Below are 21,131 nucleotides of genomic sequence, written 5' to 3'. Positions count from 1 at the left end.
GCTCAGAGTTAAGGCAGGCAAGCACCGACATTCTTGAAAACAGCCCCTCACCGTAACAGGCTCCAGAAAAGGCAGGCTCTGGTTTCATCTGTGGCTGTTTAATTCAACAATATCGTAAATTTCAAAAAGCCTAAAAAACTCATTACAATGAGCATTGACCGTTCATTTGGGGGGTCCAAGGAGACAGCGGTAGTGAGGAAAAGCACCACTGGTCTGCAGAGGGGGATTAAGCCCCTGGTGAAGTAACCTGGTGACCCCATTCCCACTTGGGGAGCAACAGGTACGGGACATGGGCAAGTTACATTGCTCCCGGGTACAATGGGAGACAGTGCCTCTGATTGTGAATCGAGTGGAGGCTAAGTGCTCACACGGGGCACAGTTCACAAGAAGCACTTAATCCACAGTGGCCATTATTTGAAGAGCAGGATTCCAGAAAAGAAGATATTTTATCACAGCCTCCTTTGTGACAGCAAAAAACAAAGGCAGGTGACTGACACCCTAACAACCAAGCATTTAGTGCACCTTTGTGGGTGGAAAATAAAGACCTAGTAACGGGAAAATGCTCATACCATGCAGCGCTGCTGCATGGGAAAGGATCCCAAATTGCCCACGGCTGTGACCCGCCAGACCCCCACTCTGCCTACTCACTCCTGTAGAATCTTGCTGTCTGTGGTCTGGGGGTAGCCAAAGTCCATGAGCTCATCCAGCAGCTCGTAGATGATGACAAAGTTGTCGCGGATGCTCTCCTCCTCCAGCTCCTTGAAGTACTCTGAAAACACCTGTGATGTTGGCAGTGGGGGCAGGCCGATGGGTGAGGGAAGGACGAGGAAGGGAGAAAGGCCTGCACAAATCCATTTGCCTTTCTCGCCTTGAGGCCCAGAGACAACAACCCTTTTGCCCACAAGCTGCACCTGCCCATTTTCTAGGCTTGGCAACATACTACAGACTAGACCTTTGACTCAGGGAATGTGGGCAGCAATGTGGCTACCTGGGAGGCAGGAACCACGCTAGGGGTTGCAGGTGTCCTCTGAAGCCTGGTCAGAAGCCCCATATCCGCATCCCTGCGGCCCCTTCCCAGCTTCCCTTTAGTCCTCACTGTAACTGTCTCCTTGGCCTCTGAGTCAGAGGCGACTCAAGTGAGAGGCAAGAGCCACTGGGGACAGAACAAGCAATGCTTCTGGACTCTTCCGGCCTCCCTGAGTTCCCAGTCTGTATAACTGTGCAGGCAGATACATCGTCCCCGTTTCAGCAGGAAGTTGTAAGGTTCAAGGAAGGAATGTTTCATTAGCACTGACACCAAAGCAGAGAGAACTGCTAGATCCTCCATGGAGAACTTCCTCCTCCCCACTTCCCCACGCCCAGGCCTTGCTTGCGACAGCACCACCACTCCGTAATGAAGGCCCACTCCTTGCTCTCCTGTCCCATACCGCGTGCCCTCAATGTCAGACCGGCCCCTGCTCCTGAAGGTTTAGCACAAGTGGCTCCGGAGCTAGCTGCATATGGTACCACTGGAGGTATACACGCTTTCCTGGGCCCACCCCAGGTCTCCTGGGTCCCATTCTCCACCCAAACCCCAGCTTTGGCCAGGCCCCTCCACTTCTCTTCTACAAGCTGCAGCGACCTCACTGGGCTCCCTGCTGCCCTCACATTCCTCTACTCAGCAGCCAGAGATGGATCATCTTAACTTAGATCAGCCTGAGCAGTCCTCGCTTAAAGCCCTCCCACCATCTCCCATCACACTTGGAATGAAATCTAAACTCACCAGGCCTGTATGCCTCTCCACACCCGCACTGTGATCCAGCCCTAACAACTCTGCTGACCTCAGCCCCAGACTTTGTCCCTCACTCCCTATGTCCTGGGCACACTGGCCTGCCTGATGCTCCCTGACCACACCACATGCACTCCTGCCCCAGGGCATTTGCATGTGCCACTCTCTCTGCCTCCCTATCCTGCTGTCAGCCTGGGCCTGGCATGTCAGCTCTCTCCATGGCGGGCCTCAGTGGGCCTCTACTGTGAGAGCCCCCTAGGACAGTGGTCGGCAAACTCATTAGTCAACAGAGCCAAATATCAACAGCACAACGACTGAAATTTCTTTTGAGAGCCAAATTTTTTAAACTGAAACTATATAGGTAGCTATTAACTTAATTAGGGTACTACTAAGGCTTAGGAAGAGCCACACTCAAGAGGTCAAAGAGCCGCATGTGGCTCGCGAGCCGCAGTTTGCCAACCACGGCCCTAGGAGATTCTGAGCAGAGCTTGGCTCTGCCCTTCTCCCAATTACCTCAACTCTCCAACCCCTAACTCTCAGCTGGCTAGCCTCTACCCTTCCACAGCCAGCTGGGGGGCATACTTGTTCCTCCCAGGGCCAGGGGGCTCCCCTGCCCTGAGCCCCACCTTCTCCTGTTCACTTTCCTCACCAGGAGGTGGGTAGGGGAGGGAGGACAACTAAGGCGACGAATCCCATACATGGGGCAGCTGGAGCTCCCCTATAGCTCTTGAATGGCTGGTATGGGGAGGCACACAACTGATCAGGTGACCCACAGCCCTCTGGGGCCCCTGGGGCTCGACTCACCTGCACCACCTTATAGAGGAAAGAGAACACCAGTGACACGCACGCATTCTTCTTGGAAGTGGCGACCACTGCATGGCAGCTGTAGTTAAGGAGCACTCACAAGCCTAAGCTGTCACCTCGCAGATCCTGGGGCCTGGAGCCTCCCCCAACCCTACCCTAGCTGCTCACTTCTCACCACATTTAAGGTGATGTCCTGTGAGACCCCGACGTATGCACCCTGCTGACTCCTCGGGCCTCTCCCACCACACATCCCTTCCCCATGGTCCAGCCACCCGAGCCACAGCTTCTGGAATGAGCCCCGCTTTCCCTTGCAGAGCCTTCGTTCAGGCCTAGCGCTCCTTGGGCCTGACCACTCCTCTGGCTGGCAGATGCCTTGCCTGCCTGCAGGTCTCCTCCAGAATGTCACCTCCTCAGGGAAGTCTTCCTGGATCCCCAGATCAGGTGCGGTCCCATCACACCCCCTCTTCTTCTAACACCCATCACCCTTGTCATTGGGTGCTCTCTGCCCATCTCCCCAGGCAGCAGGGAGCTGCAGGAAGGCTGTGCCTGGGCACTCTGGGCTGGGCCAGGGCAGGTGCTGGCAGCTCTCAGTTGTATGCATGAGCACACATGTGCACACTTACATGCCCACAAAGGAGTCCCACAGGGGCTCTCCTGCAAAGGGATACAATACAGGTTGTTGTGCTTGATCCACATGAAGCGGACACCCCCATGGGCCAGGATGGGCGACAGCATCCCCTCCTCCTCCTTCTCCATCAGGATGGGCATGAAGTGCTCCACTTCCGACATGTCCACATCACCGCGATAGTTCCGGCAGATGAGCACCTGGGCAGGGGCGGAGGGAGGGAAGACACTCAATTCGAGTGCCTGGAGCAGGGGTGAGAAATGCCAGCTTCCCTCCCTCAGGGGCCTCCAATCAAAGAGCATAGACTGGAGGCCATGTGATTGCCACACCCCAGGGAATTCCTCAAGGAGAGTGTTTCCCAAGTGAACTACAGGGACCAGCAGGGTTTTTGCAGGAAAGGGTGGGAGGCGATGTGGGGCAAGGGCCTAGGACTGAATTGCTTGGGAGACGACAGGTTCAACAACATTCCATAAACTCTCACTGCAGACCTTCTCAGAGTCTTTCTGGTGCTAATTCACCCCGCTCTTCTGCCTGGGTCAGGGTACCTGTTTGGGGGACACTGCTGAGTGCTCACACCTGCTGGAACCCAAGCACCCTTCCCACCCCACCCCGTAGCCTGAAGAGGAGAAGCCCTTCTCCTGGCATCTCTCTTCATAGCCTGTGGGTTTAGATATGTCCTCATCCACCACCGATGGGAACAGAGAGTAGGACAACCATTTCAGTAACGCTTGGCAGGTTCTCACAAAGCTAAACCAGCTTGTGACCCAGCTATTCCTCTCTTAGGTTTTTACACAGAGAAATTAAACCATACTGTCCATGTGAAGATTCAGAAGTGAATGTTCACGCAACTTTACTTTAAACGGACCCAGGCTGGAGATAATGTCAATGTCCTTCAACATGTGAATAGAGACACAAACCATATCCATCCACACCATGGGACACTCCTCAGCCATAAGGAGTGACAACGACACATGCAACAGCATGGAGGAATCTCAGGATGACTGGGCCGTGTGAGAGAGACCAGCAAATGGGAAATATTTACATGAAAGGAAAACCAGTAGGTAAACACCTATACTCATTGCCTCCCACAACCACATCAAAATTACAACCAAATTCAGAAAAACCATCATTCAGAACTGCCTGAAATCTGGGTGAATGGAAACCCTACAACCAAAGAAGTACAGAAGAAAGCACAGAGACTGGTAGGAGGGGCGGAGGGGCGAAACATGCTAGTCCTACACCCACATGTGGCGTGTTTTCATCGGGAGGGATATCTCCAAGGCCTCCTGTGAGAAGCAGGAGGCCCCAGCTGCACACCAGAGCCCCAGCCCAGGGCTCCACAGCTGGGAAGAGAAGGCCCCGTAACTTTGGGATGTAAAAACCAGCAAGGATTGTGGCTGAATGACACAGAGGCCTATACATGAATTTACACGGTCTCGCTTCCTCTGAGCTCCAGCTCAGGACATCTTTGGGGGGATTCCCGAGACACACGGGAGGAACTGGACTGTCTGGCATGGGGGCAGGAACTCGGGGGTGGCTTTCTCCCAGACAGTGGTGCTCGCAGGGGTCACTGTTCCTGTGCTGGGACCTCCCCCAGTACAGAGCTGACCGGCAGCCATATCTGAGTTTCCATCAGCCTAGCCTACTCTGTTCGTCTGCCCTGGCGATTCCCTGAGACCCCACCCCATCCAATTTGCAGCCCGAACACAAGCTTTCCTAAAATGTTTTCCTAAATATTTTTAACTAGCAGTAGTTGGAGTCAGTGTGCCCCAAATCTATCAGTAAAAGGCCCAAGATCCAGCACTAGCACCAGCCTGCCTTGCTTCACAGCTGGGCTTTCCCTGAGCACTTCCTAACCCAATACAAGTAGAAGCCATCTTCAGATCTCTCTATAGCTCCGGCCGGGTGACCCCAGAGTCAGTGCTCCCAGTGGACAGCTTCAGACCACAGCAGATTACAACTCTACACATCCACAAGTGACACACTCAAGGGGCAGACTCAGTGAGCACCAAAGCCCCACTGAAGCAAGTCCTGCTCCATAGGGGTGTCTCCTGCACAGCAGCTTTCATTGTAGACACAGCTTGTCCTCACAGCCAATTAACCTGGAGGTCAATTCCTCCTAGTGCAGTGGTTCTCAACCGTGGCTGCACATTAGAATCGCCTGGGAATCTTTTTAAAATCCCAATTTCTGGGCCTCATCCTCCAGAAATTCTGTTTCTTTGTTATGGGGTGGGGCCACAACATTAATAACAAAGAAACAGAATTTCCGGAGGATGAGGCCCAGAAAACAGGATTTTAAAAAGATTCCCAGGTGATTCTAATGTGCAGCCAAGGTTGAGAACCACTGTCCTAGTGACTCCAACAGCAGTCAAGGCTCAAATACAACAAGACTGTACACACAGCCCACACAGGGGTGCACCTAGAGTGCCCAGCTCAGGTGACTGCGAAGACTGAGTCACTGGGTCCTACAGGACACCTAAGATACAAGGCCACTCTACCAATTCCAGGAGACATAACTAGTACATAGAAACAAACACAGGGAAGCAGCCAAAACGCAGAGACAAAGAAACTGTTAAAAATGAAAGAAATGGAAGCATGCAAACTACTGGATACAGATTTCAAAACAATGGTTATAAGGTTACTCAAGGATTTTAATGAGAGCTTCAATGGACTTAATGAGAACTTCAAGGGAATTAATGAGAGCTTCAAGGGACTAGTGAGACTTTCCAGGATCTTAGTGAAAATTTCAAAGACATGAAAAAGGACCAGTCAGAAATTAAGCATACAATAACTGAAATAAAAAAGAATTTAGAGATTCAACAGTAGAATGGAGGATGCCAAGAATCAAATGAGCGATTTGAAATATGAGGAAACAAAAACAACCAATCGGGTGAGCAAAAAGAAAGAAGAAATTAAGCATACACTAACTAAAATAAAGAAGAATTTATAGGAATTCAACCACAGAGTAGAGAATTCCGAAAAGCAAATCAATGATTTGGAATATGAGGAAGCAAAAAACACCCAACCTGAAGAGCAGAAAGAAAAAAGAATCCAAAAATATGAAGATAGTATAAGGAGCCTCTGGGACAACTTCAAAAGTACTGACATTCACATTATGGAGATGCCAGAAGGAGAAGGGAGAGAGCAAGATATTAAAAACCTATTTGAAAAAATAATGACAGAAAACTTCCCCTACCTGCTGGAAGAAATGGACTTAAAGTCCAGGAAGCACAGAGAGTCCCAAACAGGCCCACACCAAGACACATCATAATTAAAATGCCAAGAGCAAAAGACAAAGAGAGAATCTTAAAAGCAGCAAGAGAAAAGCAGTCAGTTACCTACAAGGGAGTACCCATACGACTGTCAGCTGACTTTTCAACAGAAACTTTGCAGGCCAGAAGGGAATGGCAAGAAATACTCAAAATGATGAATAGCAAGGACCTACAACCAAGATTACTCTACCCAGCAAAGCTATCATTTAGAATTGAAGATCATCAGATAAAGAGCTTCACAGATAAGAAAAAGCTAAAGGAGTTCATCGCCACCAAACCAGTATTACATGAAATGTTGAAGGGTAGTCTTTAAGAAGAGAAAGAGAAGAAGGAGGAGGAGGAGAAGGAGGAAGAGACATAGGTAAAAAAGATGAACAATAAAATGGCAATAAATACATACCTATCAACAATTGAATCTAAAAATCAAATTAAACGAAGAAGAAATCGAATGAATAAAATAAACTGATGAATAAAATAGAGGCATGGAAACATGGAATAGACTGATGAATCTCAGAGGGAAGGAGGAAGGGGGTGGGGGGTGGGAAGAGATTAACCAAAGATATTATATGCATATTATGTATTACTTATGGACACAGACAATAGGGTGGTGAAGGCCTGGGGCGGGAACGAGTGGAGGGGGACAATGAGGGGAAAAAGGGGGACATCTATAATACTCTCAATGATAAAGATTTTTTTAAATAAAAATATAAAATATTTACATGTACGAAAAAAAAGGAAACCAGCAAATGGATGGCATATCCTGCACGATTCCACTTTTATAAAATCCTGGGAAATAGGCTGGACAAAAGCGGTAAGAGGAATCTTTGGGGGTGACAGAATGTGTGTTTATGGCTTCCTGGGTATATGCAATGCCTGACTCTTCAACTTCTGGGCTTTAAATAAGCCACTTTGTTACATGTAAGTTACACCTCCCTGAAGGAATAAAAAGGTTGGAGGCTTTGCCAGCCTGAGCAAGGCTCTATTTGGAGATGCCACCTAGAGCTGCTGCTGCTCTCATGGGCTCACGAGGACAGCCAACTGCAAAACTCAGAAATGCGCTGAGATCATCACTGAGCTGACCAACCTGCGAACTGCCTACCTCAGAACCTGTAGCTGCATAAAATACACCATTGTCTTTATCCTTTCAAGCCAGAGGGGTGAGGGAAAAGGAGAGAAAAACCCTTCCTTTCCTAATTTCTCTTTCCTGGCCTGTGGGCAAGGGACCTTGTGCCCTCAGGCCTCTTAGGGACCCAGCAACCAGTGGGTGAGATTGTGGGCACCTGGACCAGCTAAGGGACTCCAGGGTGCTCCCTCAGATACTCCTAGCCAAGAGTACACACTGCCTCATACACTGCCCCAGCCTTGAGGGAGAACTGTTACTTTTAGAGATCAATGTGCCATGACCTTTTTTGGATTAGATGCAGTCTATGCAGGAGAGGTGGGGCTACCTGCCTGAGGTCACAGGACAAGCAAAGCTGAGTCAGGATTCCTGCCCCCCTTTCTCACTCCCTGCAGGACCACTTCTGCTTGCTAAGCACATTGTTTTCTGAGCTTCCCAAGGCCACTTTCCTCCCCAGACATCCAAACTTTGGGATCGAGCATGGAGCCCTGGGCCCCCAGAGTGCTCAGAGAGAGGAGGAGGCAATTTATTTGCTCACTCTAACCGGAGGTGAACAGAGGTCTGCTCATTCAACTCAGCAAGCACATACCATGTGTCCCTCTATGGTGACACTGTGCTGGGCCTAGGGATACACACATGACCAAGACAAACAGTCCCTACACTGGGATACTTGCTTGGGGGAACTGAGGGCATTCCTGAGGAACTGACCTTCAAACTGAGGTCCGAGGGGACAGGCAGGATACAAGCAGAGGGACCAGTGTGGCAGAGGCCACAGGTGTAGGGGACACAGCCCATGGGGGTCCTGGGAGCACTGGTTAGGTGAAGTAAGGATAACCTCTAAGCTGGGTCCCAGATAAGAGGACAAAGGGAGGAGGCGGACAACATTGAGGTGACAATCACTTAACCCCTGATGTTGCTCTTAACCCATAATTCCTTCCCCATAGAGAGCGAGAAGAGTCTTCTTTTTTTGGAGGGGGGGGGGGGTGATTTTTATGAGTTTATTTGAGCCAAACTGATGACATGCTTGAAAGCAAGATCTCAAATGCTCCATGGGCCTTCTTAAACAGAAGTCAGACGAGGTCTCTCCCCTGCTGAAACTTCGATATTCCCTAGCCACCCCTCACACAGAATTAGTTGCAAGTCTGTCTCCATGACCATCTGGCTCTTTACAGCCTCTCCAACCCCTCTACGTCCACACTCCCCTGGGTCACCCCACTCTAGCATCCTGGCCCCCTTGCTGGTCTCTGAGCAATCCACATCTGCTCCTGCCTCAGGGCCTTTGCACATGCAGTTCCCTCTGCCCAGAATGCCCTGGCCTGGCTCTTCTCATTTCTCAAGCCTCGGCCCAGATGGCACCTTCTCCAAGAAACCTATCCTGTTTGCTCTGGTTGAAAAATCCCATCCCATCCCTCTTTACCCCCAACCTGAGTTTACCTTCTCTGCCCACATCACAGCTGCATTTATTTGTATCCTCATTTATTGCCTGTCGCTTCTACCAAAGTCCAACACTCCCAGAGAACAGCGACCACTTCCAACTCGTTCATGGCTGTGTCCCTCCATCCAGAACAGAGCCTGGCCCATGTAGCTGCTCAGTACATGTCTGTGCAGTGAATGTGGGAGTGAGAAAAAGGAGGCCAGGATAATGCCCAGGTCTCGATGTGGACAGTCCCATGGATGGCAGTGTCACTCACTGAGATGGAGAGAGAGCAGGTCATTTTGGGAAATGCTGAGTTTGCACTTGCTGTGGGACCTCCATGGTGTCCCGCAGGCCAGTGGGTCTCCAGATTAGTGCTCTGGAGTGAAGTACAAATTTGAGAGTCATTGGCACATTGACATGAATCAAAGCCAGCCCAAGAGGACGGTCAGAGAGGCACATCTAGGCTCACGCCTGAGGGCCGAATCCAAGGGGAGGGCAGGAGAGGAGGGGCCGGCAGCCAGTGAGAGAAACAGGAGGAAACAGAGAATACAGTGACCTGGAGGCCAGCGGAAGCCTGCTGAGGAGTGAGTGGCAGTGGTGTCAGAAGCTGCAGAGGAGCAAGAAAGATAAGGGCAGAGAAGTGTTGCGGAGGCTGTCTATTAGCTAAGTATGGCCATGCTGCGGGGGGGGGGGGGGGGGGGGGGGGGGGATTTTTATGAGTTTATTTGAGCCAAACTGATGATCAGAGGCTCTGGCTGGCAGGCAGATGTGTGGTTGTGAACTTCTTGATGTGCCATGACTTTATTTTGGATTGCATGCAGTCTATGCAGGAGGCAAACTTTCAAAACATGCAGTCTACGGTAAGTGGAATAATAAATGACAGGATGGCTGCTAAGGATGGGAGGGAAGCCCATGGCTGCCTCAAGAGCTTCCACAAGGCAGGACTGACCCTGCCCTTATGGCTAACTGGCTCTGACCATCTGGATCCGTGTGTTTCCCCTGCCAGACCGCAGGCCCATGTTGCCTAGTATGGACTGTGGGCCCAGAGTGGTGAAGGCACTTGCCCAAGATCACATCACCGAGCAGCAGTTTTGACCCCACAGTCACGGTGAGATGGTCAGCACAGGGCCTGGTGCATGTTAGGTACTGCTGACATGTTTGCTGAAGGAACAAGTGGGCTGCGACAGGCAGCCTGGGGGACCTCTGGGGACATGGGGCCAAGGTGGAAGCAAGAACATATGCTACTGGGACTTAGAAACCCACCAACATCCAGCCAGCCTTGGCGTGCCCGTGTCTCCCCTTGCCTCTAACAAGGCTGGGGAAGGAAGTCCCACACTGGGAATCACTGGCTGTTGACTCTGGGTAGCATCCAAGGCAGGCAACCTACCCAAGGAGCTCTGGGGAAGTGCTGGGGTGAGGAGCGGGGCAGGAAGCAGCAGCCACTTCAACTTCACTTCCCCTGCTTCTGAGCTAACTCCTGCCTGCTCCACCTAGGCTGGACACCCACACCCAGTTCTCTCACTGATCCATGTGGGGCTTAAAGTTTAATGTTGCTGGACCTGTTCTTGTTGCTCCCAGATGCAAGAGGCCAGATGCTTGCTTTCCATTAGCAGGATGGACTAGGGGGAAGGGAACAGACCACTTCTGAAAGGATTCGAGAGCCCCCCTTTAAGCAGCTTTTTCAGACCCCCCCCCCTCCCCCGGAAAGGCACCTGGGTCCTAGCTATGTCCAGCTCCTCCAGGTTTCAGCCGGATTCGTCATCCCCTCCAGGAAGCCCTCCCTCACCCCAGCCCGGGTTGAGCCCCCCTATCACCTCCTCACTGCGGCACTACTGCAATTTCCATTTACTTGTGCTTTTTGAGATCAGTGTCCCTCTCCCCCAGACTGTGAGCTCCAGAAGGGCAGCACCTGATTCTGACGGTGCTCACTCAAGGCAGCCCAAGGCTTAGCGCCCTGCCCGGCACCTAGGAGGTGCTCCTCCAATCGTCCGCTGAATGAACAGACGGCTCCGGGTTCAACTCCTACACCCGCCACTTCCTGTGACCAGTGTGACCGAGGTGGGTTTGTGCAACATCTCCGTGCCTCCGTTTCTCCCGTCTGTGGAAGGGCTCCCCCACCACCCACTTCACCTCACCCTTGTAACTGCATGTCGCAACGAACGTTAAAAAATTCCTACAGAGACTAGCACAGAGAAACGGCCGGATAAACAGAAGCTGCCGCACGCCGAGAGGGCGGGACTGACCCGCGGGCACCCCGGTCGCGACACGCCTCCCCACCTCCGGCCCCGGGTCGCGCGCAGCTGTTGGGCTCTAGGCCTGGCTCGGAAGCCGCCGGCGGCTCACCCTCCCCGCGGCCCGCACCGAGGCCTGGGCCCCCGCCCACAGGGAAGCAGCGTCGGGCAGATGGGTTACTTAGCAACAGGGTGAGACCTACTGGTTTCTTTGCTTAGGGCCAGGGTGGGTCCCACTGGCCCATAACCCATAACAGGGTGGGTCCCCAGGGGCGAGGAACTCGCCGGTTGCTTGGCAACAGGGAGGGTGGGGAGCCCTCCGTACCTTGCCCTTCAAGTCCAACACGTAGACGGCACTGGCGGACATGGCGGTTGCGGGAAGCCTCGGCAGTGGCCGAGGGCGGCGGCGAGGGCAAGAACTGCCGGGCGTTGAGTAGAGCCAGGCACACCCTGCGACGGTTCGACTCCACTTCCGGTCCAGGGAGTCGCGCGCGGACCGTTATGTCCGGTAGGGGGCGGAGCTTCCAGGAACGCACAGGCGCAAGGCGCAGTATGTGCAGGCGCCGTACGCCCGAGGAGACCTTATTTCACGCTCCCACCTAAAGCGTCCCGGAAGTAACATCTAGATTGGCGGGGCCGGGCGGAGCCAACTGATGCGGGCACAGCTGCTGTGGAAGACTTGGCCACGGGAATCTCCATCCTGTGGGCTGTTAGGTGAGAGATCCCCCTGATGGATCCACCTGGGGCCCAGCCCTATGGAACCCCTATTCTGGTGGGGGAGTCTAGGAAACAAATAAATATGCAGTCACCAATTGTGATACGCTTTAATGGGGAGGTGGTGATTACTTGGAAAGAGGGCAAACAAACCCTGAATAGCTATCAAGCCTAACCAACAGTCACTACCTGACACCTGTTAGTGTCAGCATTAGTCAGTGAACAAGCATGTCTCTTTATTGCCTGGAATGATCTGAAAACCACGCCCCATTGCACCTGGGCGAACAGCACGTTTTTATTTCCGTAGTTAGTGGCCACTGATGGGTAATGCAAATTGTGACCCCTGATTAGTCAATTGAATTGTATCTCATTTGCTTTTATGAACATTTGGGCTGTGGAAAAATGCCTGCATTCTGTGCCAACGGACCATCATAATGCCTTGGGGATCCCAATCCTGCAGTATCAGAAAGATTTACTTGCACTGCCTGCCTCTCGTTTTTTTAATCTTCACCTGAGGATATGTTTTTACTGATTTTTTAGAGAGGAAGGGAGAGAGACACATAGATGTGAGAAACATTGATCGGTTGCCCCCCGTAGGTGCCCTGACCTAGGGATCCAACCTGCAACCTCGGTATGTGCCCTAGCTGGGACTCAAACCCACCTTTTGGTCACGGGTCAACGATCCAACCAACTGAACACCCAACCAGGGTGCCTGCCCCTCACTTTTGATTGCTCCTCCCATCTCCATCTGGGTTTTGAAAGATGGCTTTTGCAATAGTGTATATCCTCTGCTAAGGATAGAGATATAAATGCAGGAAAATCCAGAGAACATTGGAATATTAGAGCACTGCTAAGTAAATCCTGGTCAGGAAGCATTATTGCACAAAGCAGCCCATCCTATATAATAAAAGGCTAATATGCAAATCGACCAAACCGCTGAATGACCGGTTGCTATAACAGGCACTGACCACCAGGGGGCAGACACTCAACACAGGAGTTGCCCTCTGGTGGTCAGTGGGCCAGAAGCTGGGCTCATGGCTGGCGAGTGCAGCAGCGGTTGGGGTAGCCTCTCCTACCTCTGCAGCAGAGCTAAGGATGAGAAGCAGGCCTAAGCCATTAGTTGGACATCCCCCAAGGGCTCCCAGACTGGGAGGGCGCAGGCTGGGCTGAGGGACCCCCCCCGCCCCCCCCCCCGCCACCTCCCAAGTGCACAAATTTTCACCGGGGCTCTAGTTTTCTTATAAGAAACATTCTTCACATAAATTACTTGTAACTTTTTCTCCTTATGTGGAGGAACTTGACTCATCTTAATTTCATCTCTGGCATTTATATTTAAATATATAAGCCAGATTTCACCTCTGCAACATCTCTGAAAAAAAAAAAAATATTGTGGACCCTAGCAGATTTAGCTCAGTGGATAGAGCGTTGGCCTGCAGACTGAAAGGTCCTAGGTTCGATTCTGGTCTAGGGCACATGCCCGGGTTGTGGGCTCAATCCCTAGTAGGGGACGTGCAGGAGGCAGCCAATCAATTATTCTCATCATTGATGTTTCTATCTTTCTCTCTCTCCCTCTCCCTTCCTCTGAAATCACTAAAAATACATTTTAAAAAAATATTGTGGTAAATCAGGGTTTTTCAAAATTTGCTGTATGTTAGGGTCACTTGGGGAGCTCTGGAAAATCTGACAGATCTCCATCCCAGGAAGTATCAGTGGTTTTTAATGTTTAACCTTCAGCAGAATTTGAGAGCCACTGTTAAAAACTGTAAGTGATGGCCACAAATAAACCCTGTCTCCTGGTGTTCAGGCCTTTTAGTTCCCTCCTAAATTGGGTGACATGACTTTTGTTGTCCAATGAAATGGCCTACATGGAGAGAAACCTCGAGGACAAGATGCCACCTTGGACTTTCTGGCTCCAGGCCAAGTCAACACAGTTATACGAGGGAACTAAACTATACCACATGGAGAAGAACCACCCAGCTGAGCTCAACCTATCAACAAATCGGGAGAAATCCTTAAAACCTTAAGCCACTCATTTTTGGAGCAGTTTGTTAGGCAGGGAGAATTGGAATGTTTATCTTCCACATTCTGACTTTTCACAGCACAACATGCTCAGACTCCAACCAATGGCTCGTGGATAAAAAAATATCTGCAAGTGCCTTTCCAACAGGTAATATGGGAGGCTGCCCAATAGAGCCAGTGGTAAGACCGTAACTTCTCTTTGGTGGGTTGTGAGCCACAGGTGAGAACACATCATCTAATTTTATCCAAACTGAGGGCAGATATTTTGGCAGCACACATCCTGTGTGTGCAATAAATCCAAGACAGAGTTTGTAGTGATAAACAACTTACAATTAAAACACTCAGGCTTATATTTAATAACTGGTTTTGCTTTATTGTGCAGTTCACATATGACAGCCCCAAACCCAACACTTATATTTTTTTCTTCTGAATCTGTTGTTTTTTCAGCTGTATGTCAATAGAGACCATATTCTTCCAGTAGCATATGCAGTCCGATCCTCATGCGGGGGGGGGGGGGGGGACCATCAGGCCCTCAAAGTCACTGGCTCTGCAGCACTAGAACCTGGGTCCTCCCCTGGTCCCATTACCCTGAGGCGTCCTTAGGCCGGGAATGCCAAACAGATTGCATGAATGTGCCAACTCTGAACAAACACTGTGCCTGGAGCTCAGCGGTGAAGGTAGTGAGGCAGGAGGCAGTGTCTGGGTTCCATGACAAAGAACGTGGTACTTGACTGGCAATGTCTACCATGGCAACACCCACCTGACATGTCTGGAATAGGAATATTGGGGCAACAGGCTGCATGCCAGCCACTAGTTCAGCTCAGAAAGGGGCAAGGCGTTCATTCCATCCTTGCCTTGGGCGGTTATTCTCCCTGGCCAGCTGGGCTGAGGCAGTCTGCAGGCCACAGGCGAATGGCCTCCCCAGGCCCTGGATGGAACCGCATAAGCCCCAGCTAGAGGAAACGTGGAAGGGCAGCACATGCAGGGCCCCGTGAGGGTCTGCACCTGCAGCTCCTTCTCCTCTGGGGGCAGTTTCCTCCAGGCAGAGACAGCTGGTGGACTGTCAGCATGAGTTAGATGCAACTTGGGTGTAAAAACACTTCCACTTAACCTCTGAATAAACTCTCAATAATTTCCAGTCCGAACTAAAAAGCTTCATCGTCAATGTGCTATTGAGAAACTAAAATAGCGTAAAAGGATAGTCTTACTTTAATCAAGTTCCAGAATGAGGGCACACTGCTTTGAAAAGCACTGTCTCAGCAGAAGACCCAGGGTGTGTGTAGAGTATTTCTAGAAAATACCACAGGCACCACACATAACCCCAACCTGGCCTGCTGTTCCCCTCGGTGCCACCCATACTCTGGGTGGGAAGGCTACTTCGTCCAGCTGACTTTGGGAATGTCATAGTGCTCTGTGAGTGTATCCAGGTGTCTGTTGAAGTCCTGGGGAAGCGGAGGAAAAAGGCCATGTCATCACAGCACCCAGCAGGGTTACTAGGGACACATGCCACCATCCACCCCCACTTTATCCTGTCTCCCCTCAGTGAGCCCCCTGCTCTTAAAGCCAGCCTGCCAGGCGTTATAGCCGCCGGAACCCTAGCCTCTCCCTTCAATGACCCCAGGCAAGTTGGGTAAACCCGCCCCCCACTGACTCCTCTGCCTGGCTCCAAGCCTCTGGGCCCCGTTGGGACCTACAGGACTCAGCCTCCCCCAGTGGACACATGACTTACCTCCACTCTTTGCTTGTGGGTTTTGGAGGCTTTCTTCAGGATCCTTTCCATTTGCTGAAGAGGAGAGAATGCAGGTGAGACATAGCACAGGCTAGCACAGGGTGGAAGATTGGAGCCCCAGCTGGCCTGGCTCTCACACCTACAACAGCTGGAGGTCTCAGGTCCCTCAGATCCACTCAGGCTGGTCTGACAGGGACCCCTGGCTACAACACATCCCACTAGAAACTCAGGTCATGAGTGGCAGGAAATGTACTAGCACGACTACTCCTGGGAGCTGTACAAGTGCTTCCTTGGGCAATTGGCAGAATTCCCATTTTTTCAGAAAAAGAAAGTCCCAGATGGGGTTTGAGGAAGGATGAGAAATGAGCAAAGGGCCTGACACATAGTAGGCCTGAGTGACAGAATCCATCTAATGTTCACAGTGCCAGGAGGGCTACAGATGACCTTCATGAGTGATTCTAGCTTATGCATCCAGCACAACCATGGCCTGGCTCAGCATTCATTCCCAACACCCAGTGGTACCTGGTAAGAGTGTGGGATGCAGAGCCAGAGAGAGCTGGGGCTGCACCTGACACTACACGTACTAACTAGGTGACCGTGGCCAACTCACATTGGTGGCCCACCCCTCCTCATGCATCCAGAAACTGCTGCCTGGTATTCCTGGTCTTGTGCAGTTGTCTGACTACACTGACTCTGGACTGGCCCCATGACTCAGTTTATTTAACAGAACGTAGAGTCAGGACGAGCCAGAAGCCATAAGAAGACCCAACATCTTTTGCTTTGTGCCCTTGGGAACCAGCAATCCCACAGGAAGTCTGATGACCTCACTGGAAAGAAAGGACCTGGCAGGTGAAATGACATGTGGGGAGAGAGGCCACGGAAGGAGCACTGAGGCACTGGACATGTGATGGCAAAGCCCCAGCTGCCGTCTGACTGCACCAAACGCTAAGCAAGGTCAGCAGAACCACCTAGATGAGCCCAGTCGATCCACAGACCCAGGAGATATTACTGTCAGCTGCCACCTGGCTGTTGCTCCCTGTCCCTCCTGTTTTCATTTGCTGCGTCATCTCCCTCTGCCTTGTCAGCTCCCAAGTGAATGACTCTCCCTTTGAATTGTCTGCCCTGTCCATCCCTGCCTCTCTTCCTACTGCTGTGAGCCCACGTGAGACCCATGTGTCCTCACAAGAAGCCGAACTGACTTGAGCAGCTGTCACCAATGCCAGGCCCTTGGCGGGGCTCTGCCTTCTCTCTCCCAACTCCAGGCACCAAGTTCACAGGGTGCCTTGGGAGCTGTCACCATCTCCATTTCACACAGAGAAAATAAGGACCAGAGTGTACAGCGGGTGATGGGCCTGAAGATATCAAGCCCTGACCCCTTCCCATAGGCAGTGGCTCACCCCAAGGGCCCTGCACCCAGGAGCCAGGAGCGGTCCAGCCTTCTTGCTCCCTGTGCCCAATCAAACACCTTCCACCAAACACAGGGAATCTGCACTGCCCAACTGTGCCTAGCTTTGCCCACACCTCCTTTCTCTCTCATCCACCTCACCTCTCTCTCCTGGGTCAAACAAAACTGACAACAGTACTTCTGGGTTTAAATGCCAACAACAGGCCCATTTTTCTGTTCCCCTTAACAGTAAATCTCCCAAGAGCCATTTCTATTCCCCCCTCTGCCTTTCCCCACCTTCTCTTGGATCCACTCTAATCCGCCTTTCTTTTTAAACTTATTTTTCAATATAGTTGACAATATTTGATCGGTCTTTCTTCCCTCTCATTCTAAATGCCAACTAAGGGCTCTCGGTGCTCACCCCACAAGACCTCTTGGCAGCATAAGACACAACTGATCACTTCCTCCTCGTTGAAACACTTTCTCAGCTCAGCTCTCAAATACACTCTCCTGCTATTCCTCCTTCCCATGTCCCTTTGCAATTTCTTCCCTGCCACCCTCTAATCACCAGAGGCCAGACCTTACACCTCTTCTCAGACACTGTCTCTCTTCAATTTCCAACATCTATCTGGGGCCCACCTCTTGCCCAAACTGCAGATTCAGGTGTCAAACTGTCCACAATAATTCTCCACTTGGATTTCTAACAGTCACCTCAAATTTGACTTTTCTAAAACCAAGGTCTTAATACCTTTCTTTAGAAACCTATTTTACCTGCAATCCTTCCTATTTCAGTAACCAGGACCTTCATTTACCTTGCTTCTCCTGAAAAAATCTTGGTCAGCCTTGATTCTCCTTTCCTAGCCCACAGCCAATCCATCAGTTGATCCTGTTCTTCATTCAAAATCTACCCCAAACCCGATACCTTCCACTGTTACTGCCTGACCTTGCAGGTTACATTAGCCTCTCCCTACCCCACCCCTGCTCTAGGAGTAACATCCCAGCCCTGCCTCTGACTATAACCTTAGGCAGGGACTTAAGTGCATTCACTTGTTAAAATTCTCACCAAACCAATGAGGTAGGGACTTCAACCCCACTTTACAGATGAAGAAACTGAGATGTGGGGGATTGGCCAAATTGTCTAGTGTTACACCACCAACAAATCGTCGAGACAGAGTAGAACCCAGGTATGTCTTGCCAAAGCTAGTGCAGTGCATCTTTTTTTTTTTTTAATGACTGAATTAGGCCTAGGAGCAAAGAGTAAACTTTTCCCTAATGTCACTGGACCAAATCACCCAGACCACGGTTAGTTTCTCAGCCTGAGCACTACTGACATTTTGGGCCAGATCAGTCTTTCCTGTCTCAAGCACTGTAGGATGTCGGCAGCATCCCTGGCTTCCACCCCACTAAATGCCAGGAGCACCCAGCCTGAATTATGACGAACAAAAATGTCTCCAAATATTGCCAATTGACTTCCTGGGGATGTATGTTGGGCGGGGGGAGGGGTGCAAAATGGCCCTCAGTTGAGAACCACTGACCTAGACCTATTATTCCCCTCCCCGCAGCATAAAGGCCAAGCTTATCTATTTAAGGCTGATCCCTCCTATCCCCTGTTGCACACATTTATTAAGTGTTTAATATTAAAACAGTGGTTCTCAACCTTCCTAATGCCGTGACCCTTTAATACAGTTCCTCATGTTGTGGTGACCCCCAGCCATAAAATTATTTTCATGGCTACTTCATAACTGTAATTTTGATACTGTTATGAATCGTCATGTAAATATGTGATATGCAGGATGTATTTTCATTGTTACAAATTGAACGTAATTAAAGCAATGTGTTAAACATACATTTAAATTAAAGCATAGTGATTAATCACAAAAACAATATGTAATTATATATGTGTTTTCCGATGATCTTAGGCGACCCCTGTGAAAGGGTCGTTCGACCCCCAAAGGGGTCGCGACCCACAGGTTGAGAACCTCTGTATTAAAATAAACAACAGACATTTGAATCTGCCAACAATGTTGTCATGGAAACTGACTGTGGTGACTTACAGCAGGGAGCATGACCATTTAATATCAACAGCTAACACCAATGAGCACTGACTTTATACCAGACCTAATGACAAATGCAATATACTTGCATTTCAAAGGTCCCATACTTCTTAAGAAAGGGGGTCTATCCTGATCCTACAGATTAGAAAAACGAGGCACGGGGAGAAGACGAGTTACTGGCCCAGTGTCACGGGACGAATGAGAGACGGCACTGGGATTCAAACTCGGGTCTCTGGCTCCCGCTCCTTTCCACGCCACCTGCAGCTCTACCTTCTGCCTGCACTCAGCCCGAGGGGCTTCCCAGGCAGTGAGCTCTTCCCCTCACACAGCATCTTCTCCCCGGAATCAAGGTCCTCCCTGGCCGCTCGCCATCCCTCAAGCGTCCGGGTTTCGAGTCTCCCGGCCCGTCCTAGGCATCGGCTCCGGGAGACGCGTGCCCACGGTGCGGGGCATCCCCGGCCTGACCACCCGCCTCACCCGCTTTTCCTGCATCTTCTCGAAGGCCGCCTGGGCCGGGGTCCGCTTGTCCAGGCCGCGCCGCTTCTCCTCCTCGTTCTTCTTGCTCGTTCCCATGGCTTCCAGGAGTTTCGCCTTGTCTTTGTCTTTCTTTTTCTTCTTCCTGAAAGGGGAGGCGGGGGGGAGGGGTATGGGGTGAGATCGGATCAGAGAGCAAGAGGCCGAGGTGTCGGAAAGTGGCTTAAGGGCAGAAGATGGGGGTTCCCGCCGGCTCATGGGACTCACCGCTTGGTCACGCCGAGCTCTGCGACGCCTTTCAGCTTCAAGGGCCCCTTTTGGACCTGCTCGTAGGCCGCCATGGCGCCCGCCCGCAGTTCGGGAGTAAACTGCCACACTTCCTGTTTAGGAACATTATATCCGGGCGAAATCCCGCCTCACTTCGTCCTCATTGGCTGAGCTAGGCGCTGCTCATGCGCCTTTGGTACACTTCTGGGTCTGTGGGCGGGGCGGAGAGTCCGGCTCTACCGCCTCCTCCGACACACTTCCGGCTTTGGCACACACTTCCGGCTGTGGCACACACTTCCGGTTTTGACACACTTCCGGCTGTGGCACACACTCTGGTTTCTCTGTTCTTGCTCCCCCCTCCCTCCCAGTGAAGCCAATTTGACAAATTCCATTTCTTAAAACCCCTCGTCTTTTTGAGTGTTTTGCGTACATTTGGATGTCGTTTTCTTTTGTTGCCGTATTTTGAGGGTTCAATGGGTAATGTGAATCTTAGTTTGTACTACTGTTGCCCAAATTGTTGAGGATGGGGATGGGGGGACGGGAAGGATGAAGGGGGCGGGGGGAGCATTCCCTAATACACTAGTAGACGACTCGGGACCGTCTCGGTGCTTGCATTTCCCAGTTCCACCTGAAGGAGGCAGCAAGCGACTGCCCCATTCTCCAGCCGGGGCTCGCCCTTGGGCATTCCAGAACTGGACGGGTGCCCAAAGGGAAGGACGCGGGCTGCCAGCCTGTGCCAGTTCCCACTTGGGACCGTCCGTGGCAGAACCAGCTCCTCAGAGAGGGACAGGAAAGACTCCACCGGGGAAATGAGTTCTCCCCCAGCCAGCCCACCAGCTGTGGAGCTGGCCTCTGGCGCCCCCAAGGCTTTTGTACCCGAGAGCAAGTGTCTTCAGTGTCTCTGACCTTCCCTTTCCGCATAAAATGGGGATGATTATGACAACAGCTAACACTTCATATGAATCATCTCACTTACTTCCACAGTCACCTTAGTACATAAACCAGACTATTTCGCAGGTAGGGAAACGGAGGCACAACTGTAATCCAACCTACGCTGAGTGTTCCATCCTTGCTGTTGTCACCACACCATGAAACCACCCATTGGAAGTGGGTGTAAATACCTTTCAGACAGTATTTCTCAACCTTTTTTCTCATTATCATCCCCTTAGAAAAAAACCAACTTTAATTTAATGAGAGAAATTAAATACTGATGAGTAAGAATTTGTCAGGGAAGGGGGGGCGGGCAAAAAGTC

General features: G+C 51.1%; 2 protein-coding genes across 3 annotated transcripts in view; both read right to left on the bottom strand.

Moving 5' to 3' along the window:
* AP1M1 (adaptor related protein complex 1 subunit mu 1) overlaps positions 1-11,721 on the bottom strand; it is a 29,331-nt gene extending 17,610 nt beyond the window's left edge. Inside the window, exons 1-4 of the mRNA XM_036302618.1 lie at positions 11,563-11,721; positions 3,241-3,397; positions 2,573-2,640; positions 649-779 (exon numbers count right to left, since the gene is read on the bottom strand). Coding sequence (XP_036158511.1) covers positions 649-779; positions 2,573-2,640; positions 3,241-3,397; positions 11,563-11,604 — 398 coding nt within the window. The 5' untranslated portion in view covers positions 11,605-11,721. The remainder of the gene's footprint in view (positions 1-648; positions 780-2,572; positions 2,641-3,240; positions 3,398-11,562) is intronic.
* Positions 11,722-14,317: 2,596 nt separating this feature from the next.
* Positions 14,318-20,022, bottom strand: FAM32A (family with sequence similarity 32 member A). Of its 2 annotated transcripts, XM_036302616.1 has the most exons (4): positions 19,879-20,022; positions 19,615-19,756; positions 15,700-15,753; positions 14,318-15,412 (listed from the first exon to the last, which is right to left on the bottom strand). In XM_036302616.1, the coding sequence occupies exons 1-4, from the start codon at positions 19,950-19,952 to the stop codon at positions 15,344-15,346; spliced, it is 339 nt and encodes a 112-aa protein (XP_036158509.1). In that variant the 5' UTR covers positions 19,953-20,022; the 3' UTR covers positions 14,318-15,343. The 2 variants fall into 2 exon arrangements, with proteins under 2 accessions (XP_036158509.1, XP_036158510.1); XM_036302617.1 differs by lacking the exon at positions 15,700-15,753.
* Positions 20,023-21,131: the final 1,109 nt, after the last annotated feature.

Source organism: Myotis myotis, unplaced genomic scaffold (assembly GCF_014108235.1).
Source record: "Myotis myotis isolate mMyoMyo1 unplaced genomic scaffold, mMyoMyo1.p scaffold_m19_p_32, whole genome shotgun sequence".
NCBI lineage: Eukaryota > Metazoa > Chordata > Mammalia > Chiroptera > Vespertilionidae > Myotis > Myotis myotis.
The sequence above is the reverse complement of the archived record's forward strand: the minus strand, read 5'-3'. Positions and strand labels throughout refer to the sequence as shown.

Coding starts and splice junctions, on each gene's coding strand:
- FAM32A (XM_036302616.1), bottom strand. CDS start 19,952: ATGGCGGCCTACGAGCAGGTCCAAAAGGGGCCCTTGAAGCTGAAAGGC. Junction 15,754..19,614: donor AGAAGATGCAGGAAAAGCGG/GTGAGGCGGGTG, acceptor TCTCCTCTTCAG/CAAATGGAAAGGATCCTGAA. Junction 15,413..15,699: donor CCCACAAGCAAAGAGTGGAG/GTAAGTCATGTG, acceptor CCGCTTCCCCAG/GACTTCAACAGACACCTGGA.